At 35.9% G+C, this 22,425-nt stretch overlaps 1 protein-coding gene across 3 annotated transcripts in view; it reads left to right on the top strand.

Moving 5' to 3' along the window:
• LOC120630837 (Ig-like and fibronectin type-III domain-containing protein 1) overlaps positions 1-22,425 on the top strand; it is a 225,004-nt gene that overhangs the window by 170,122 nt on the left and 32,457 nt on the right. For all 3 annotated transcript variants that reach the window (XM_039900132.1, XM_039900133.1, XM_039900131.1), the window contains 4 exons: positions 14,141-14,389; positions 15,297-15,443; positions 19,079-19,304; positions 20,544-20,716. In XM_039900132.1, coding sequence (XP_039756066.1) covers positions 14,141-14,389; positions 15,297-15,443; positions 19,079-19,304; positions 20,544-20,716 — 795 coding nt within the window. The remainder of the gene's footprint in view (positions 1-14,140; positions 14,390-15,296; positions 15,444-19,078; positions 19,305-20,543; positions 20,717-22,425) is intronic.

Raw genomic sequence — 22,425 nt, 5'->3', positions numbered from 1 at the left:
GCGCTGTTTGAGAGAGGCACGATGTTGATCTTTTCAATTATTTACGTTTGCGCTTTCATCTTCATTTTGCGTTTTCTATTCAAGTTTGACGTGCTGTGTGTGTGGTTTGGTATGTCTGTATGTAGCATCGTATTTCACGTATGGATGTTTGAAGGGTGAGTTAGTCTAGAGTGTTTGATGAAACGCGGTCCGAAATAGCCTCGCCAAAATGAAAAAGAAATGAAAAAAATATTTGACAAAAAAAAACCTAGCAACAACCATACATCCGTTAGTACCATTACTAGGTAATCCTGTATTTTGGGCATTTAACTCGCCACTCTTTCCACTTGCACTCAAAATACCAAAAAAGAAAGAATACTAACAAAGTTTACTATGAAAAATTTCAAATCCAAGATGGCCGCGACCATAAAACGGTAAATATTTTATTTTTCATAACTCCCTCCATATGGGTTTAAAATGAAAGGCGTGACTATTAGAATAGGTAATGTACACGTATTCAAATTTTTTACCTAACGAAATAATATCAAAGTGGCAAAATAAACTGCGAAAACTCTACAATATTCAGTAGAATATTTCTTTTGAGTGAGCCGACGGATTGCTCTTCCGTGGAGACGTGCAAGTAATGAGATGCCTTCTTACTTATGTGACATACAGATAATAATGATATAAAGGAAAAATAGTAGTCATAAAATGGGGGCGAAGACTGCTTGATGTGCTCCGGTAGGCATGGACGAAAGAAAGTCTCAAGGGCCCTTAATAACTCGCTATGAATAAGTCTGATATTAATTCATATTCCTGTGGTAATTAAAAGTAAACTACGATTTATAAAGTATCGAAGGAGCGCCATCTAGATACTATACTAGAAAACCGTACTGTCACATCTTTGGATACCACAAATAAAAAACTCGTAGTTAACTTTCACGTGATCGAATGAGTAGGAAATATAACACTTTGTATAAGCTATGAGCCGTGATAAAAAAATTCGAACCTGAGCCCTTATTTGAAATAACACGTCAGGACATGGCTGCGCGGTGATATACCTTCGCCTTTTCCTTACGGGAAAAATAAAGAAAAAGGTAAATCAGTGCAGTAATTTGGATGTTTGATCCTTAGGGTCATTAAATGACAAAATTGCGCTAACATGTTTAAAATTCGGTATCGTACTCTGGTATCGTAGATGGTACATTACCAATGAGTATACAATCACTCTATCGTCGTCAGACTATCGATAAAAACAAAGAAAATACAAACCAATAACAAATATCAGATAGACAGAATATGGACATAGCATATTAAACAAATACTTTTAATAACTATATTCCGGAACGACTGTGTGTACGGAAAATATAGTGATGAAAATATTTTCCGTATGGTCTTTCCTTTCACGTTGGTCCCGACTTTCTTTGTACTTCTATGATACTGATCCGAAGTGCAATCGCCATGCCTTTATAGCACCTATCCCATTAAAATAAGGTACAAAGTTGTACGCGTGTTTCAATGTGCAATTTTACCCCGGATCGTATCTCAAATCCCCTAAGGGATATTAACTTTAAAACTATGAACGAACAATATTTACTATCTAAACTTATTTTCAAAGTATGATAATAATAATCTTGTTATATCCTAGTTCTTGGTGAAATCCTTTTCTTAGATAACATTAGTAAATCTGGATTGTATACCCACTTCGTAGTTTATTTGTCTCATAAGAAGGGTCCATGAGTCTCTCAGCGGGCACAAGGAGTATCTCCGCGGGATAAAATCAGTAATTAGGAGATCCGAAAAGAAATAGAGCTACCGATATAGCGCAGCGAGTCGCGAAGCAGAAGGGGCAATTGGTGGGGTACATCGCTCGCAGAACCAATGGACGTTGGGGTCCTAAGGTGCTGAAATGGCGATAGGTAAACACAGCGTAGCTACGCTGCTCGGCCCCCAACAAAGTGGATAGATAGCGAGTCTCTGGGAGCTGCCCAAGATCGTAGATTTTGAAACTCTCTACAAAAGACCTGTCCAGCAGTGGACGTCATTAAATTAACCTTAAATTTAGAGCTTATGTCGAAATTTACCAAGTGGTAAGATAGCTTTCAAAGGCTAACGTGTAGATAAATAAAAAACCGTCCCAGTGCGAGTCCGACACGCGCACGAATAGTTCCGTACGTATCTATAAAAAGGCCAAAAAACAACTTATTTTGGTATTTCTTGTTATAGCGGTAACACAAATATGTCATCTGTAAATATTATGACTGTCTAGCTATCACAGTTCGTAAGATACAGCCTGGTGACAGACGGACGCTACCAAAGGGGCTGTCCGGTCTGCAGACAGAAATAAAACTCAAACAAAATAACAGTGTGTCTGTGTTTCAAACACGTACCAGTTCCAGGGATCACGTAACTTTTTTTTTTATCAAGCCCTTGGTAAGTTATGATGCGTTCCAAGATGGTAACGAAATAAAGAATTTTGTGATGGAGCTCGTCCGGGGAAGTACTACCATCATATTTATTTATGCCGCTAAGCTGCATTTCCACTGGTTTTCGGTCTTAAAGGCTTGTTTGCTGGTGTTTTATCTTTTTTTATTCTTCGTTTCCTTTCTGGCCTCTTTATGACATATAGGTATATATAGTCATATTGTTTCTTTAAAATATAAATATAACCTAAAATAAACTATTTAAAACTAAATAAAATCTAAAACGTCCTCGAAACCACCGCAGCGAGGCACAGTTCCTAAGATGCTGGCAAAGAAGTGACCTTCCAAACCTCCAAGGTGGAGGTTTGGAAGGTCACTTCTGTGGGATGAAACTTGTGTTGATACCCTAGCTGCATCACACATCCAGGCCACCTCGTCAATGGTAGGTGCGGCTGCTTCCAGTGTCGAGCAGGCCAAGAGGCGTAAATATGAAAACTTGGATAGCAGCTTCATTTTTGTGCCTTTTGGAGTAGAGACTTTGGGATCGTGGGGTCCGGAGGCAAGAGCCCTTTTCAAAGAATTATCGAAAAGGGTTATCGAGTCTACCCGTGATCCTAGAGCGGGCAGTTACCTTGGCCAACGAAATATTATATTATATATATTTAGTTTTTTTTAATTTTTATGAAGTATGTATCTTTTTGTAATTTATGTTTATTATTCAAGTATTACTTTGTGTACACCCTAACCCTTCTTCTCAACTTCATGTATTCAATTTGATTTCGTAGGTTGCCTGGTAGAGATAGCTTTTAAGCGATAAGGCCGCCTATTGTACCTTTTCTCCTTTTTTTTCTAATGCTTGTTTTTTTTTTTTATTTGGTGTACAATAAAGTGTATTTTCATTTCATTTCACATGGGGCTTAACACGTACGCCTTAATATTTGATAGAAGCATCCGTTACTTTGCGGAAATCCATAATATATTATAAAAATTAAGCCTAATTTGCTATACTCCGCGAACAGCAGCAGAATCTGTATAGTGTAGTTTATAATTTATAATTACTTAAATCCGTATACTCCACACCAAACAGATCCTCGGCAATGTACCCTCTACGCACGTTTCGCTCCGAAACCGGAGCATCCTCGGTAGATGTTGACTTTACAATGAATAATTGTTAAGTTACTCAACAAATATTCATTGTAAAGTCAACATCTCCTTAGATTCTGCTGCTGTTCGCGGAGTATAGCAAATTAAGGTTAATTTTCATAACCTTCGCCTTGGGTTGGTGGACACAGTGCGGCAAGTGTTCCTTGCATGCTCTGCGAAATGTTGCTTTACTTATTATTATCATCATCACTAATTGAAGTCCACTGCTGGACATAGTTCTTTTGTAGGGAGTTCCACAATACACGGTCCTGGGCCGCTTGCCTCCAGCGGCCCCCGGCGACTCGCCTGATGTCATCTGTCCACCTCGTTGAGTGCCGACCTACGCTGCTCTATTCATACAAATTCAAAAATTCAAATTCAAAATTTCTTTATTTATGTATCACAGGCACTTATGAAGCGTTCATACATATATGTTTACATAATTGTAAGGGGATGGTGATAACTTCGTTCGCCAACTTAAACCTAAAGCAACGAGGGTTCCAAACGCGCCCTGGTGTAAGAATAGCCCACAACAAACTTAGCGTTTTTTTTTTTGTTATCACCATCTCACAGTAAATTTATATTAAACTATGAAGCTAGAGCATACGCTTACGCGATGGTTATCCTGAATACTTACCACCAGGGGGGCCATCTGCTTGGTGCGTCAACTGTAACTATAAAAGGAATACCTGTAGAAGTAATTCAGCGATATTCATCAAAAAAATCCATCGCAGAAGTGAGCCGCGCACAAAATCAATCAGTTTCACACAATTCGCATACGAGTATTGAATTTGGGGGAACAATATCGGTCCATTTGAGGCTGAATCATAAAAAGCCTATGTGCGGATTCCCGCTCAATTTGCGATGATTCCTTTATCCAGCGCTGTCGAGAGCGGATCCGCGCTGAATCCAAATGAAGTCACTAGGTATGCTCTCATTTCTAGCGATTCTTAAATTATTTGCGTTTGCTTTGTAGTTTTAAACGAATATAAATTATCTTTATTCAAGTTTAGGCATGTTTTAAAGGCTAAGGCTACTAAACGATTTAGTAACTATATACTACTATATATATATATATATATATACATGTATAACACAAATATATAAATATGATTGATATATAATATCTTATTTGTGGCACCGACTACCTCTTTTCTATGTTTATTCCTTTATCGCCTTTGTTTGCCTGGAAGAAATCGCTATGTAGCGATACGGCCAAATTTAACTCTCTTGCTCTATGTTTATATTTCTGTTACTATTTTTTTTCTCGGTGCACAATAAAAATGTATTCATTCATTCATTCATTCAACTAACAAATTTGTGGTTTCCATTACAAAAAGTCTTAGTGGCTGGTTATCACATGATATATTATAAGAATATGTAATATAATTTCAAATAGGAATTAGGGGTGTTGGTTTAATAGTACTACCATAACTCTGGCATTTCATACTGGTTAGCCCGCCATCTTAGACTGCATGATACCTTACCCCGAGATAAAAGCGCTGTCAAAGGCTTGTTATAGAATGAATGAAAACATCCTACTACTATTATAAATGTGAAAGTGTGAATATTTGTTATTCAATCACGCAAAAACGGCTGAACGGATTGGGATGAAAATTGGCATGCATGTAGACTTTGACATGGAAAAGAACAAGGATTACCTTTTATCCCGTGGCTTAGATCGGAAAAATTTAAAATTGTTTACGATCTAAGCCACGGGCAGACAGCTTTGAAATTTGGTATGCATGACACCTATGCTATGGAAAAGGATATGCACTTTCTATACCGGTCTCTAAAAATTGTTAACCACGTCCACGCAGACGAAGTCGCGGGCAGAAGCTAGTTTGATATAATTAAACCATTCATTCTAATAACATTTCAATTAAAACGTTACAAACAACGAATCACACCAGCATAGAAATGTTGATCGAACAAATGGCTATCAAACACAAATCACTCACTCAACCGAAAGCTCAATATTGAATTTAGGCACAATATTTATCCATTTGAGCAGAGTGTAAATAAAACCGTCACTTGTCATACAGGTTGATTTGCTGGACTTCAACGGGTGCGGGCTTCGTGCAATATGCGATAATTTCCAGGTTACATCATCATCATCATATCGACCCATTAATGGCCCATTACAGGGTCTCTTCCCACAATGAGAAGGGGTTTAGCCCGTAGTTCACCACGCTGGTCCAGTGCAGATTGGTGGACTCCACATACCTTTGAGAACATTATGTCGAACTCTCAGGCATGCAGGTTTCCTCACGATGTTTTCCGTCACCGTCGAAGCAAGTGATATTTTTAAGTAATTAAAACGCACATAACTTAGAAAAGTTAGAGGTGCGTGCTGGGCTTCGAGTTCGGCCCCCCGAAAGTGAAGTCGAGCTCCTACCTACTGAACTATCGACGCTTTGACATACGTCCGCCAAATTTGCTCTGTGGAACATGATATAATTTGGCAATACATGGTATCCTAACATAGAAGAAAAAAAGATGATAACCTAGCAAGGCTTCTGCTTCAAATCTGGCGACCGAGTTTCCCGTCCCGGCACGTACATCTAACTTCGGAGTTATGTGCGTTTTCAATTTAAGCAATTAAAAATCACTTTTGTTTACGCAGCAGGCAGATATTGTGAGGAATCCTGCGTTCTTCATTTAGTATGTTTTTTTACAAATGTCGCATGAACCGTTTATACTCCTATGTTACTCTCTATTCTTCCAACGAAATCCAGTTCATTAGTTAAGGCGTGAAGGACAGACCAATACAAAGTGTGTCCAGCTGCCGAATTTGCTCAAACGCTTAAGCACCGTAATTTTTTGCAATGACTACGTTGATCAAAAATTGTTCTTGACGTCTGGTGACCCAAGATCTGGCGGAACCCAACGGCTAAGTGTAGCAATTCAAAGTAGCAATAGCGCCAGCATTTTAGGTAACATGCCCATAAGTGAACAGTTAGACGGCTTATAGTTTTTGTAAATATTAATTTTAATTTGTAATTAATATTATTTTTGACAAATTATTGTTCTTGGAATTTTATTATAATAAATAAACCTTCAGTAGTTGAATAAGTATTAAAAACATTAATACACTATCGTATTTATAATATAAGTAAGTATGAATTGCAGTCATAAGCTGTATCAACGATGTTAGATGCACTGAAAGACATCAACGTACACAAAATTAATCGCTTTCCGCTCTCAGTGCTACCACTGACTATCGTCTTCATATTTATATTCTCGAGGCAACCAATGAGGGTACAGATGACCTTTTTATCAGAGGTGCGCCGCGGGTCAGAATTACCTTTTAAGTCCCGAGCGGCATTATGTCGTGGTACAGATCCAATCGGCCTACTGCGAGCATGATAAGTGCCTGAACCTGGAGATCTTCCTGCCCCCCATACTTTTATCTCATTGATTATAAATAAATAAATATACTACGAAAATACACATATCGCCATCTAGCCCCAAAGTAAGCGTAGCTTGTCTTATGGGTACTAAGACAACTGTAAATATTTTTTAATGAATAATATACATGAATACTTATAATTTAGAAAAAATACCGTAGTAAAAAGATCACAATTATGAAACACATCGTTTATTACAAAAATATTTTGTTTCCTGAGACCCCATTTGTATAACAAAATAAATTAGTTACCAATCTTGACGGCCGATTGGCGCAGTGGGCAGCGACCCTGCTTGCTGAGCCAAGGCCGTGGGTTCGATTCCGACAACTGGCAATGTTTGTGTGATGAACATGAATGTTTTTCAGTGTCTGGGTGTTTATCTATATATTATAAGTATTTATGTATATTATTCATATAATTATTCATCAGTCATCTTAGTACCCATAACACAAGCTATGCTTACTTTGGGGCTAGATGGCGATGTGTGTATTGTCGTAGTATATTTATTTATTTATTTGATCATCTACCCTCTCAAGAAAATAAATTGTAAAATAGTAATAACTACATATTTAAAGAGTTTATCATGTGACGATACTGAAAACCTACTTACTGTATTAAAAGAAAAAGGGTACCCTTTTGCTGTCAAAATTTAATAAATTTTTTTAAATTTACAAAGTACCCTTTACACACCTTTACACACATTCATTCACAAGAGTGAATACGCGAATAAGATAAAAAAGCGTCAGTACGATGGTGCCAAAAGCGCCCTGTTCTTAGAAGAAGCCCACAATATGTTCTGATTGTTATCAAATCAAAAATTAGAGCAATTATTATTCACACCTCATAATATATATATAAAAACATGAACATGATAACAACTAAACATGATATATATATATCATGTTTAGTATGTAGGTTAATATAATATGATTTATAATTTCTGTAGATAGGTGCATCAGAATCTACACTAGTGAATTAAGAAAATTCCTGTAATACTAGTGTAAGTTGAATAAATAAATCACATTATCAAACCTGTATCGGCTAACTACAGGGCACGGGTCTCAGCCCACAAAGAGAAGGGTTCAGGCCGTAGTCCACAACGCTGGCCCAGTGCAGATTGGTGGACTCCACACTTTGAAAACATTATGGAAAAATCTCAGTCATGTATGCTTCCTCACGATGTTCTCCTTCACCGTTTAAGCAAGTGATATTTTAATTGCTTGAAACGCACTATAACTTAGAAAAGTTAGTTAGTTGCTTGATGGGATTCGAACTCGAACCCCCGAAAGTGAAGCCGAAGTCTTAACCACTGAGCTTTCACCGCTATATTCACACTAGACCTTTTTTATCGTTTACGTAATCCTTTATAGTTTATAAAGGCTTTTCTTGTAGCTTACGTTTAATACAAACTTTAAACAGGATCATACTGTGATGGTAATGTCTTATTTAACTTATACACTAAGTGTTCTCAAGCGGTGTGTTGGGCTCAAATTCAAAACATGTCAACAGCACTCAACAGTAGCCTTAGCACAAGTTTTGCTCACTCGCAATCGTTTTGGAGTTATTCTGGATAAAATGGATCTTATTCTCATTCGATTATGGCTCAAATTCGCATACAATTATTAAGGTTGGACTTTTGTGGAACTAAAATCAGAAGTACAGGATTTGCGACTCTAAAACCCCTTGGTTATACCCTAATCCTAAGGTTGCCTGGAAGAGATCGCTACTAAGCGATAAGGCCGCCCTTTGTATCCTACTTTTTAAGTCTATTTTTGTTGTGTCCATTGTTCTTTTTTACTATTTGTGGTGTACAAATAAAGTGTATAAATAAATAAATAAAATAAAATAAAACTTGTAAAATTAGGGCCATTTTACTTTGCCGATACAATGTTGGATATGCGAAAATGAGTCCACGATTGCGAGCAAGCAAAACTTGTTCTAAGGTTAATGTTGAGTGGCTACCGAGGTGGACTCGACATGTTACACATTTAATAAAATATGCAAGTTTCTATTAATGCTGAATAGTTCCATTATAAACACCAGCCTATTTTCATAGTTCTGTATCCGTCTGCGTGCTTCTGTGTGCAAATTAAGAGTTTAAATAAATATTTGCCAAATAATTCTAAATTTGAAATTTATTTATTTAAAGTAGACCATAAAGATTGGTTGGCATTGGTACAAGGCATTGCACCAGAGCGCTTTCTGCATTGCCTCGTACAACCGATTAGGGGTATGGTAGGGTACCCCTAGCAGGATACCTCGCTGCCATCTTAGACCGCATCACTAACCACCAGATAATTTTGAAGTCAAGGGCTAACTTGTAGAGAAAAAAAAGTTACGACTTTAACATGTTCTTGAGTTCTTTTGGTCCAGACTCTTTGCTTGAAAACTTATTGTAACTTCACTGTGTAATTTAATTTTAGCGGATGATGAATAGACAACCATAAACAAGAAGCTTGCTTAATGATTTTTGTGAATTAAAGTAAAATTCGATCCAAATATAATAATTAACCGCAAAGGGTACAGGACTACGCTCTTTTGCCATATGCAATGGCGAATTTGCTCATGGGAAATCACACGGAAAGAGCACTGGCGGAAAATCGAGCTTAAAGATGATAGCACACTGCCCCAATGAGCGTAAGTGCCCCAAGAATTACAAGGAGTTCAACGCTCCTTCACGAGGTACCTGGCCTTCAAAGATATTGCTTGCCCATATAGAGACAACTACGAATCAAGGCTCAATCACTTTAAAATCCAGCCCCTTGAAAAACGAAGGCGCGTGGCTGATCTTATAAATAAATATACTACTACGACAATACACACATCGCCATCTAGTTCCAAAATAAGCGTAGCTTGTGTTATGGATACTACTAACTGATTTATATTGTTTATGAATAATATACATAAATACTTATAATATATAGATAAACACCCAGACACTGAAAAAAATTAAAGTGTAAATAAAATTCGTTTAGTTGGTAATAAGTTCTAAATTAAATAAAGTGAATGTATCTAATTATTTATTTAATAGGAAGCCAACCTTGTATATTCCTCTTAAATACTAAATTAAACAGTGTTCTTTACGAACCAAAATATAAGGAAATGAAGTCCTTTGTAGGACAATAAAAGTTCAATAAAATAATAAAAGTAGGAGGCAGTTGAAAGATACCTAAGTTTATTAAAGAGCTAAAAGTAATCTCATACCTAAAAACTAAAGCCCATTTACGACCAAATTTTAACTGAAATAAAACTAATAATGGAAAACCCATGTATAACTAATCAACATGAACGGTTTTGACGATATTGTTATCATTTGACTTAATTTATTTGGCATTTTTGTTTTAGTTTTTTGCCCGGCCTCTCTTTTGGGGTGACCGAATTCATGCACGCACCTATAACTTCGAAGTCATGTGCGTTTTAACTAAAGATATTTAAAACATCACTTACTTAAACGGTAAAGGAAAAAATCGTAATACCTACCCATGCCTGATATTTCCCTATAACATTTTTAAAGGTGTGTGAAGTTTACCATACCTCACTTGGCCTATTGGTTGATAATGTTCATGATAATTCCGTAAAAAAAGTCAAGTTTTTTTTTTTTTTGTTGCATAATATATAGCGGGTATATCTGCGACCAACTTTATTCGTCGGTTCGAATCACAATAATTTGAAAAGTCTACGCTTCGACGTGACATAGGCTGAGAGCTTGTAACCAAAACTGTACAGAATGTGGAATGCTGGATACATCCAGCATATCCTTTTGGAATGTGTACGTAACGAGGTGGAAAGAACAAATTTATTTATTAAGTTTAATTTAGAACGTATGAATGTTGGTATTTTTAATAGCATTCTGGCTTCTCCGCTTTCACGGGAAGCTAGAATGCTATACAACATGATTTATAAAAATCAAAAAATTCAAAATTCAAAATTCATTTATTTCAAGTAGGCCTAATACAAGCACTTTTGAAACGTCAAGTCTGTCCGTGTGTAGTGACTCTACCACCGGTTCGGAAGGCAGATTCTACCGAGAAGAAGCCGGCAAGAAACAGCAGTTGCTTTTCCAACATAAAAAATTAACATTTTACATTTTAACATTCATTGATCAAACCCTTTAATAAAAGAAAAAAAAAAGACTTTATTCGTCGCATCGACTCACAATAATTTGAAAAGTCTACGCTTCAACGTGTCATAGGCTGAGAGCTTGTAACCAAAACTGTCAAAGTTTTTTAACTACTTCAAACGCTATACGAATAAGCACAAAAAACAACAAAAATAACATTTGTCTATTCTTTTTATGAGAGTACTGGTCCGGGGAAGTATTCCTACTCTACGTACGCCATTTTTTTTTCTGCCGCAGTATTGTTGCAATGCTGCGGCCCGAAGGGCGTGGATTCCCTGAAATCTTCAAAATCAGTGATTACCTTTTACATCGTTAATGAAAACTCCGATAAATTCAGTCACATAGTTGCAATTATTCATTATTAATTTAGTCAACGCCGGTCGTGTATTATCAAAGCAGACATTGATCGTGTTTATAAAATTAAAACATAGGGATACATGTAAGGACCTAAACCTAAGCCAAACCAAGCGTAACTGTGTGCACGGCGAATTTGAAGACACGCTGTTGAGCAAGAGCTTTGGCATTTGTGGCAAAGACGCAAATATGCACGACACAGCGGAAGCGTTTTCCACGTTCGATTTGACATTAACTTTAATATAAACATTTCTTGGGTACATTGTTAATTAATTATTAGTTCTTCATCTATATTTATGGCAACAGTGTGGTATGGTATGGTAACAAATAAAATAGTACAACAAAAACATACCGTTATTTTTTGTTCCATAATTAACATCGTTTGGCTTTACTGACCATAGCGTAAATTAGGCATAAACAATTTTCATTTCAAATAAGCTTTAATTGGGTAGATAATTGAATTAACTCAGTTAATTTATCTAACGAATCTGATTGCAATAGCAGTATAAACTGTTTTCACGGGATTATCACTTTTACTTAATCCGCCAATCAGCAAACCGCTTTTATCTCCCTCTTTCATTTTAGCATTCGAACAAACGACATCGCTCATGCACATTCATATTAACATCTAGGCAATTGAAATAGCAGTACGAGGGAATACTACTATTATTATATCCACCAATCAACTCACCGCTTTTATTTATCTCTTTCTCTCTAGCAATCGAAAAAACTACGCATATCGCTCATTCACATTAATATTAACATCCAGACAACAACATTATTTACTTAGTAAAGTAATATAATGAAAAACAATCACTAAAGCGAGGCTCGAGAGTTTTATAGCGGCCAATCACAAGACTGGAGGCTGGAACGCAGAATCTTCTGATTGGTTGCACGCAGGACGCAAAATTGCACTCCAGTGATTACGCAGGTTAAAGAACTGAGTACTGTTAAATGAAGTTAAAATAACTTAAACTATGAATAATCTTTTTTGTTCTTTACAGCGAAAAAAAATTATGTTATTTTTGAATAATTTAGGGATTAAATAAAAAAATACCCTACAGCTGTATTTGTTATTTTACACTATTCACAGCTATGCCACATCGAGGGGAAGTACCTTAAATATTGTAGATGGAACATGAAAGAAGACTTAGAACAATTTATAGTGCATTCATTTCTCAGATTTTAAAATAATTGCCTGGTTTGACCGGAACTGGAACTCGCCATATGAGAAAAAAATTTACACTCTAGTTTTATAATACCAATCATATACCGATCATACTGAGCAGAAATAAAAGGAAGACCGTGAATTCCAACACTTGGAGAAGAAAACATCGTGAGGAAACCTGCATGCCTGAGAGTTCTACATAAAGTGCTCAATGGCGTATGAAGTTAAAATACAAATTTACAAATACAAGTTAATCTACAAATAGAGTTAAAAAATTCTTCAAATGATTGTACAAAAAATCTCAATGACCACTAGTAAATAAAAAATAAATAAATAAACAAAAAATAACATATTATTACTTTTCACACCTTTTAGTACTTTTATATAATTGTTTCTTAATGCACACTAAATACTCTCACATTACATTAATTTTTGATTTTGTTTATTATTTACCTCTTTGATGATTTTGTATTTCCCCTGAAGGACTCAGGGGTAAATAAGCTTGTGTTAATGTAAAAAATATATTTTGTTTGTTTATATAATATATTCTATGTTATTGTCCTTTTTATGATTATATTGTTATTGTTTAGTCGCGAGGATTCAGTGACGAAAATAATGGGGATGGCTGAAAACCAGTGCTGCGCGTTTTAGTATGCAGCTATACTAAGCCAGCTCCTTTGTCACACTATTATCAAAATCAAGCTTAATTTGCTATACTCCGCGAACAGCAGGAGAATCTGTGTGGTGTAATTTATAATTTCCTCAATCCTTATACTCCACACCAAACAGATCTTCGGCAATATACCCTCTGCGCACGTTTCGTTCCGAAACCGGAGCATCCTCGGGAGATGTTGACTTTACAATGAATAATTGTTATTATTCACTGTAAAGTCAATATGTATATGTTTTGACGGCCCATTGGCGCAGTTTGCAGCGACCCTGCTTTCTCATCCAAAGACCGTGGGTTCGATTCTCACGACTGGATAAATGTTTGTGTGATGAACATGAATGTTTTTCAGTGTCTGGGTTTTTATCTGTATATTATAAGTATTATGTATATTATTCATAAAAATATTCATCAGTCATCGTTGTACCCATAACACAAGCTTCGCTTACTTTGGGGCTAAATGCCGATGCGTATATTGTCGTAGTACATTTGTCGTAGTACATATATCATGGATTTCCGCAAAGTAAGTAAGTAAGTTGCTTCTATCCAACCTTTGTCACACATTTTTTTTTTATACTTTAACAATTGTATGACCCAAATGTAACATTTAACACAAATGTGTGACAATAAATACGATTTTTCTTTCTTTCTTTTTCTTTCAAGTTACCGAACTTGGCCAGTTTGGTACACTACGGCCTACACCCTTCTCGAACATTCTGACAGGAGGCACGGGCTGCTAATGAGTTGATGATGATGACTTACTAATTTTTACTTACATTTTCTCCAAGTTTAGGCAGAAACAATTTATTCTGGCCGCTAGGTTTCCTAGAAATAACCAAAAATGGCAAGCCCTAAACAACAAGTCTCTTTTCGCAGAATCCAAAACCGAAGCAGCAAACAGTCCAGGCAGCAACCCGGAAGATGAAGAGCCGAAAGAAGCATGGATGCGTGCACCGGCTGGTGGAGTAGCTGTCAAGAGCGGTGAAGACGCCTTGCTGACCTGCGTAGTGCTCGGCGCTAGGGGGAAACCGGTGCTGTGGAAGCGGGCCAGGGATCTGAAGGTGCTGACTGCTGGTGCTGTAAGGGTCACGAGGGATGAGAGGATACAGGTGTTGCATGATGATTGTAAGTATAAATCAATTTCATCTGGATGAAATCGAGTGCGTATATTGAAATTGGGCCCGGCAGGTGGCGCTGTCGTTTATTAAAAAGGTATAAGAAAAGAAGAGATCACTGAGTAGCGATAAGGCAGCCAAATTGTATACTTATATATAGGTTTGTTGTGGTGTTATTCAAATTTGTTCTGTAATTTTTTGTTTGGCGTGCGGGCTTTTCCAGGCAGAACGACGTCAGCCGGGCTCGCTAGTTATATTAAAAATGAGAAGGTTTGTTTGTCAGATTATTTATGTGTTTGTGTAACCACTGCAGTGATCTTTATTAAATTGGACACATAGATAAATAGCTTTCATCCTTGAGATAAGCACAGGAACTTTTCATTTCGTAAAATCACTAGAGTAACGTTCCCAGGAGATTAAAAAAAAAAGCCTTTGTTACCTATTCACGACTTAAAACTAAGCTGATCTTGGCGAAATTTTACAAAGAAATAGCTTGCGTTCCAGAATCGAAGTTAGTATACATTTTATAACCAACAGTTCCTGCATTATATTAAAAATTATATATATTTACATCGTGTAACAGAATTACAAAAATAATATTGTAACCTTGTAAAAATTTAATTAAATCAACAGAAGCATATTTATTTTTCCATACAAAACTAATTCAAAACATTCTAAGTGTTTACTTATGACAACCCTATTAAAGATAAAAGACCGACACGCGCATAGTGCCTACGCTACGCGACGCGTACCTAATCAAGTGGCAGGAGTCACATGATTTTTACTTTGCATGTAACTTTCAGTAAAAAGAAAGTACATAATGCACCTCTAAAGCCTGAGAAGTATTATTTCGGTTTTCATTTACACGTTGTACATGATTAGGAATTTTGTTTTACACATTTAAATTTTCATCACAGCAGAGGAACCCCTCCAAGGGCCGGGAATCAAAAAGGGCGGTGACGTGTGGGCTCTAGTGATCAAGTCAGTCAAACCTACTGACACAGGGCTCTACATGTGTGAACTGAACACTGAACCCCCTGTGCGGAGTTTCCATAAACTTACAGGTAAGAATAAAATTACTTTTCTGTATCTTCTCTACATATTATATTATATTATATATTAAAGTAAAATGTTATATATATGTTATAAAACACAGTCCCCCGCCAAATCTGTCTGTTTGTCTGTCTGGGCGCGAAAATTAGAGAAACTACCAAACGGAGTTTTAATACAGTTCACTGATGCGGAAGTTTTAAGTGTAAATTTTATCATGGTTTTCTGTAAATTGGCTGAAATATAACGATTTTTGTTAAAGATGTCATATTGACTTTACTGACTACTATTAATATAATAATCATAATAATATAAAATATAATAATATCATCATCAAAGTCAAATTCAAAGTCAAAAATCTTTAATTTTTATTCAAGTAGGCCCATAGGTGGCACTTTTGATACGTACATAAGAATTACACTGTAGTGAGATGATGGCGATAACCACCATTCGTAAACTTAAAACTAAAGCTACGAGGGTTCCAAACGCGTCCTGGTCTAAGAAGAAGCCCACAACAAACTTAGCCGGGTGTTTTTTTTTTAATGTTATCACCATCTCACAATGTCATTTTAAATTATTAGAAGAGCAACCTGGTTAGAGCAATAATTTACACCCAAGTTTTTTATCGTTTACGTAGTCCTTTATCAATTCATCCTATTGACGTCCACTGCTGGACTTTATAGTTTATTTGGTCACCTCATTGCTAGTTATATGTAATGTATGGACAATTTTAATATAGCCGGATAAAGTAGAATCTTTTTTTTAATTAACAAATAGGTTTTATGTGGCTAAAAATAGTAAGAATTTCCTTAAATTGACAAATATTTTTACCTGCTCAATTATTATGATAAATGAACGTTTAATTTTATCAAATTATTCCCAATTCATAACTAGTTATGTGGATTAAACATGTTTTAAATACGAAAATATTCCTGTTATTATAATTCACTACGAGAATGGTTAAAGGCCGTAGTCCACCACGTTGGGCAAGTGTGGATTTTTTTATTGAACTTTAAGTTAGCCCTTAGCTGCTACCTCACCTGATGGGAGGTGATGCAGTCTAATATGGTAAGCGGGCTAACATGTTAAGCAGTATGGTAGTCATACCCCTAATCGGTTTCCACGCGACATCGCACCGGAACACTAAATCGCTTAACGGCACGTCTTTGTCGGTACACACTACCTCCACGGCCAAAGACTACCACCAGACCAGACCAGAGACAATTCAGTAATTATAAATTCCCTAATTCCCTGGCCATGTTAGTACTAAAATATATAAAGAAATACGAAGCATATGATCTTTATATAGTAACACAGTTCTCAATTCGGTTGTATTTTTTTTTAGTTTTTTTTTTATGCTTGTTAGCTCAGAACTCTGTCATTTATAAGCCGCCAAGTAAAATGTAGAAAATTGCTATTACTAGCCATGCTAGTACTATAATACAAAAAGAAATGCGAAGTATTGGATCTATATTTAGTAACAGGAGGTTCTCAATTCGGTTGTATTTTTTTTTGTTTGTTTTTATGCTTGTTAGCTCAGAATTCTGTCGTTTATAAACCGCCAAGAAAAATGTAGAAAATTACTGGCGTTTTCCATGCTATATACACTATAATATAAAAAAGAATACGAAGTATCTATACATAATAACATTTTTAAGTTGGCGCCAAGTAAAATTACTTATTATTACTGAGCACCTACTTAAAAATGTTGTATAATATATTTATTTGTTGCTTTATAGTTGAATAAAAAAAAGTCGGTTATTTTTAATATAAAAAAAAATTCAATAATTTTTTTGTATTTAATACTAGCTGTTACCCGCGACTTCGTCTGCGTTTGATTTTGTTTTTAGATGTGGCATTAAATTTAGTTGTAGATCGAAAAAAAATTAAAATATTCAGTATCGCTAAGCCTTAAATGAGGGGTTTGCTGCTGTTCGCGCAGTTTGGGCAAAATTAAACACATATTGTAACCTCTATAGTAAAAAAAATATTATTTTAATCGGTTATAATTTGTCGAAGTTATGGTGTAAAATCGTCAAACACTCATCCACCGTCCCAAAGGAACCGAGCTTAATGTCGGGATAAAAAGTATCCTATTTTACTTCTAACACTTCCAAGAATATGTGTACAAAGTTTCATGAGGATCGGTAAAGTAGTTTTTACGTGAAAGCGTAACAAAGAAACTTACATTGACATTTATAATATTAGTAGGGGATTGTACCTATTAAGAATACTTATTTCTTTAATTGTCTCGATTGTCTCGATCTCACAATTGCTTGCAAAATCAAAGGTAACTGCGGTGCGACATCATTTTATTTTCATTTAACCATAGCCTTCGCCATAAATGTTATGCTAATTGCGTTATTATTGGTTTGCTCAATTTACTATTGATTTTTATTACATTACAAGAAAATGCAGTTTAAATCTGGGTTGGTGTGATTGCGCTTTATCTCAGCCAATAGAGTTAGGAAATTGGCGTTGCATACACCCCTAGATAAAGCAAATTAAGCCGTTTTCAAAAAAGATGTGTGAGAATTATTTGTAAATTGTGCAAGCGAGATAGTTGTGAGCCATATTTTACAAAGCTTAACATATTAACATTTCCATCATTATATATTTATGAGGTAGTCTTATTTGTGGCCGCAAACAAAAACATGTTTATTGAATTTGAAAATAAACGTCATACAAATAGATTAAGATATCCCGCACATAAAACCGCTCTGTATAACAATAGTTTTTATATTATGGCGATAAAAATATTCAATAAATTACCTGACGTAATGAAGCCACTAATAAATGACATGAAATGTTTAAAAGATAAGTTATTTCAATATTTAAATAGACATTCTTTTTATACTATTGATGAATATTTAAAATGACATTTGTTAGTAATTATTAATTTATTTGTATTTCTTTGACATGTGCCCATATAAACTTAATTGTAATTTATTATTTTATTAATTGTATTATGTTATTATAAACATTGTAATAGCCAATATCTTAATTGTACCTAGTAGTAACAAATTAAAATTTTAAACACTACCCTGAAAACAATTTGCATGCCAATTTGGCGTGGTACAGTTAAGATCTGCATATATATTTTTTCCTGTAACACCTATTTACCCGTATCAGCAAATAAAAAAAATTGAATTGAATTGAATTCAGTCCCTTTTATTATTGCCTAATAACATTTGATTCTAATTGTTTAAGCCCATTAGGCTGCATTGGGTCAGTGTGGTGGGTCTATCCTCCAAAACTTGACGACCTCGATGATGGAAGCAAACCCAGGGGGGTTTGCTTCCAATAGGGGTAGTTTCGAAATTATTTATATTATTAATTAATAATTAATATAAATTATTAATTATTGAATTATCTCTGACGACAAGGCGTGTTAAAAAGCGATTTAGCGTTTCGGTACGACGCCACGAAATTTTTATATGCATTCAAACCTTTTTATCTCGCCATCTGGATAACCAGTTTGGCCAGAAATACTCTTATGTAACATTATGTTGTGAAGCTTTTTTGATATATATATTTTTTAAACTAAATTTTTCCCTGTCAGTAAAACGCTTTAAGCAATATTATAAAATTATAATTATAAAATTATGAAGGTGTTGAACATCGAAATGAAACTTATGGTTGTCCCCAGTGATATCCCGCAATCTGACACCACCGGACAGTCAGAACGCAACGGACAGTTACTCCGCCAACGCACCAACACTATCCTCGAGTGCGCTTGCGCATAACTACACGGACTGTTGCGTGGCCACCAACGTCACTAAAGGCTGTTTAGGCTACTGCAGCATACAGACTATATTGGACGGCCCCGGACAGGACCCGGAAGCGTGTCAGGCTGACTTCCCTGCGATTGTTAAGTATGTTTCTACCTTTTTATAATTTCAAATTTAATGGGGACGACCGAATACAGTTGTCACCACAGATCGTCTCCACAGAATTGAGAACATACAGAAACCGTGTACACTAATATTGAAGCATCAAGAACCACTCCACTTAAGTAGTGTTTCTCGAACAGGCGGTTAGGCACTTCATACCATTTAGCAGTTGACAGTAATTATTTTGCCTCTAATGTTCAAAATTTTTACCATGAAATGGGGAAAATAGGAAACGTTTATGAGCTAGCAATATTCCGCCGCGCCGGTGTGAAATGAGACGTGCGCGGGGCGTTTTACTGATATTGGACACAATTCACTGCATGCAAAAATGGCTGAATGTAGTTTTAACTATGGGCCTCATAAGAAGGCTCAGACGGAGTATCTTATAGAAAAGTCCTATTATAGTATAAAGGACTACGTAAACGATAAAAAAGCTTGGGTGTAAATTATTGCTCTAACCAGGTTGCTCTTCTAATAATTTAAAATTACATTGTGAGATGGCGATAACAAAAAAAAAAAAAAAACACCCGGCTAAGTTTGTTGTGGGCTTCTTCTTAGACCGGGACGCGTTTGGAACCCTCGTAGCTTTAGTTTTAAGTTTACGAATGTGGTTATCGCCATCATCTCACTACCGTGTAATTCTTATGTACGCATCAAAAGTGCCACCTGTGGGCCTACTTGAATAAAGATATTTTTGACTTTTTTTTGACTATCTCTACGTGATCAAATCAGAAATGAGGAGATCCGTAGAAGAACTAGAGTTACCGACATAGCTCAGCGTCTCACGAAGCTGAAGTGGCAATAGGCGGGGCAGATAGCTCGGAGAACCGATAGTCATTGGGGTCTTAAGTTGCTGGAATGGCGACCTCGCACCGGCAGCGTAGGTCGGCCCCCAACGAGGTGTACAGATAACATCAGGCGAGTAGACGGGAGCCGCTGGAGGCAAGCGGCCCAGGACCGTGAATTGTGGAGCTCCCTACAAAAGACCTAAGTCCAGCAGTGGACGTCGATTGGTTGAGATGATGATGATGTTGATGTTGGTTTAGATATTATCGCAAACTAGCATTCTGGGGAATTGAGTTATAATACCCTAAGTTTGTTTGCTAACTGCCTGGTCCAAAAAGTATTGAATTTTTCTATACAAATAAGTCACATTTCTAGCCGAGGGTAAGTTCGACGCCTGTGCGTCATTCTGTATGTTCTTAATTCTATCCTTCATAGGTGCATGGCTGATGGTCGCAACCACGTGCCATGCTGCATCCAGGAGCACATACCTGACATCTGTCAAGACGTCTGCAGAGGGGAATACTCGCCTGTAACAGACAACATAAAGACGCATTACTCCTGCGCCGCCTCAATGGAGAAAACCTTAGCTTGCATTGTTGAAGGCATCGGTAAGAACAATTAATAATTTGGCAAATTTCTACTTAGAAGCTCCTGAACTTTTGGATACCCTTTCATTGTCTGCTAAGAAAATACCTATATTTGCTACTCGCAAAACTTTTTCTGTGAACAGCGGTAGAACGGATTCGGGTAAGAATGCCGCTCTAAAACGCCTAAGTCGTGTCTATAATAATATTGATCTTTTTTGTCAAAGGCCAAATGATTTTAAACGTGTGATTATTTCTGCTTTGTCAAGCAATCCGGACTGCACTTTTGGTTTTCTTTTGTTATTTTTTAGTTTCACTTATTTTAATATTACTTTTGTTTAACTTTTTGTATTTTTACTATCGTTTTAATATCGGTAATTTTGTAGTAAATGCTGTTCACACCTTTAAGTGGCTTGACACACTGATTAGAAACAAAATATTTGTAATTTTTCTTTACTTTGTATTGTGAACAAGCTGTTGATGTTCCTTTAATAAATAAATAAATAACGTTTGTAGCAATAGGAGAGCTTTTTGTGACAGAGCTCGCCCGGGAGAGTACTTTTCTGCCGCTAAGCGGCATTGTTGCAATGCTGTGTTCCGGTCTGAAAGGCGTGGCCGGTGTAATTATAGGCACATGAGGCCTAACACCTACGCCTCAAATTGATGGACTCCGTTTATGCCCTGAGAAGAGTTATGCTCTGTTTATGATGGTTTTAAAAAGTTTGACCATCTACTTCGTCCTTCAATTATTACTTAATAAACTCTGACATACCAGATATTTTTATGTATATTATATTCGACGTCCGATTGGCGCTTTCTGAGTCCAAGGCCGGGGATTCCCACTACTGGAACATGTTTGTGTGATGAGCATTAATGTTTTTCAGCTTCTGGGTGTTTATACGTATATTCTAAGTATTTATGTATATTATTCATAACAAAAAAATATTCATCAGTCATCTTTGTACCCATAACACAAGCAAGCTACGCTTACTTTGGGGCTATGTGGCGATGTGTGAATTGTCTTAGTATATTTATTTTTATTTATGTAATCTAACTAATATTATAAATGTGAAATTGGAGCAACTTGATTTTTGGCATAGAGTTAGTCGAAAGAGCAGAAAGCAACGTGGGCTACTTTGTATTCTTGGAAAATAAACCTTCCCACGGGGTTTTTTATACAAACAGTTAGTTCAATTGGCCGTACATGTGGTAATATTCTTAGCGAAATATTATTTAAACAAAACCTAAAGAAATTCTACCTTAGCTTACAAATTAAAGCAGCTAGATTTATCTATGCAAAATGAGTTCTGGTTGAAATAAATAGATATATTGTAAGTCATTTAATCAGTTATATATATTTGTTGTTTTGTTTATTTTTGAACTTTTTTTTTTAAATTTTATTTTTTCTAAAATTTTACTTGTTTACTTTATACTGTTAAATATGTACTGTTTGTTTTAGTTTTTTTTTTGTACAATTTTTTTTTTTTTAATTTAATTTTTTTTTTTCAATTTTTTATTGAAAATTAACTTTTGTTATAGTATAGTTTAATTAACGCAACGGGCTTCATGGTTTTTTTGCTCAGTTTGGTACTGGAGCAAACTGAAAATCAGCGCTGAGCAACAATGCTAATGTACAGCATAAGGCTGAGTTTGCGGCCATTTGCCATTGTTAATATTAATTGATAAACATTTAGTTGAAAATCTTGTATTAACAATAGTGTATGGCAATAAAG

This window comes from Pararge aegeria, chromosome 17 (assembly GCF_905163445.1).
Source record: "Pararge aegeria chromosome 17, ilParAegt1.1, whole genome shotgun sequence".
NCBI classification, from domain to species: domain Eukaryota; kingdom Metazoa; phylum Arthropoda; class Insecta; order Lepidoptera; family Nymphalidae; genus Pararge; species Pararge aegeria.
The sequence above is the reverse complement of the archived record's forward strand: the minus strand, read 5'-3'. Positions and strand labels throughout refer to the sequence as shown.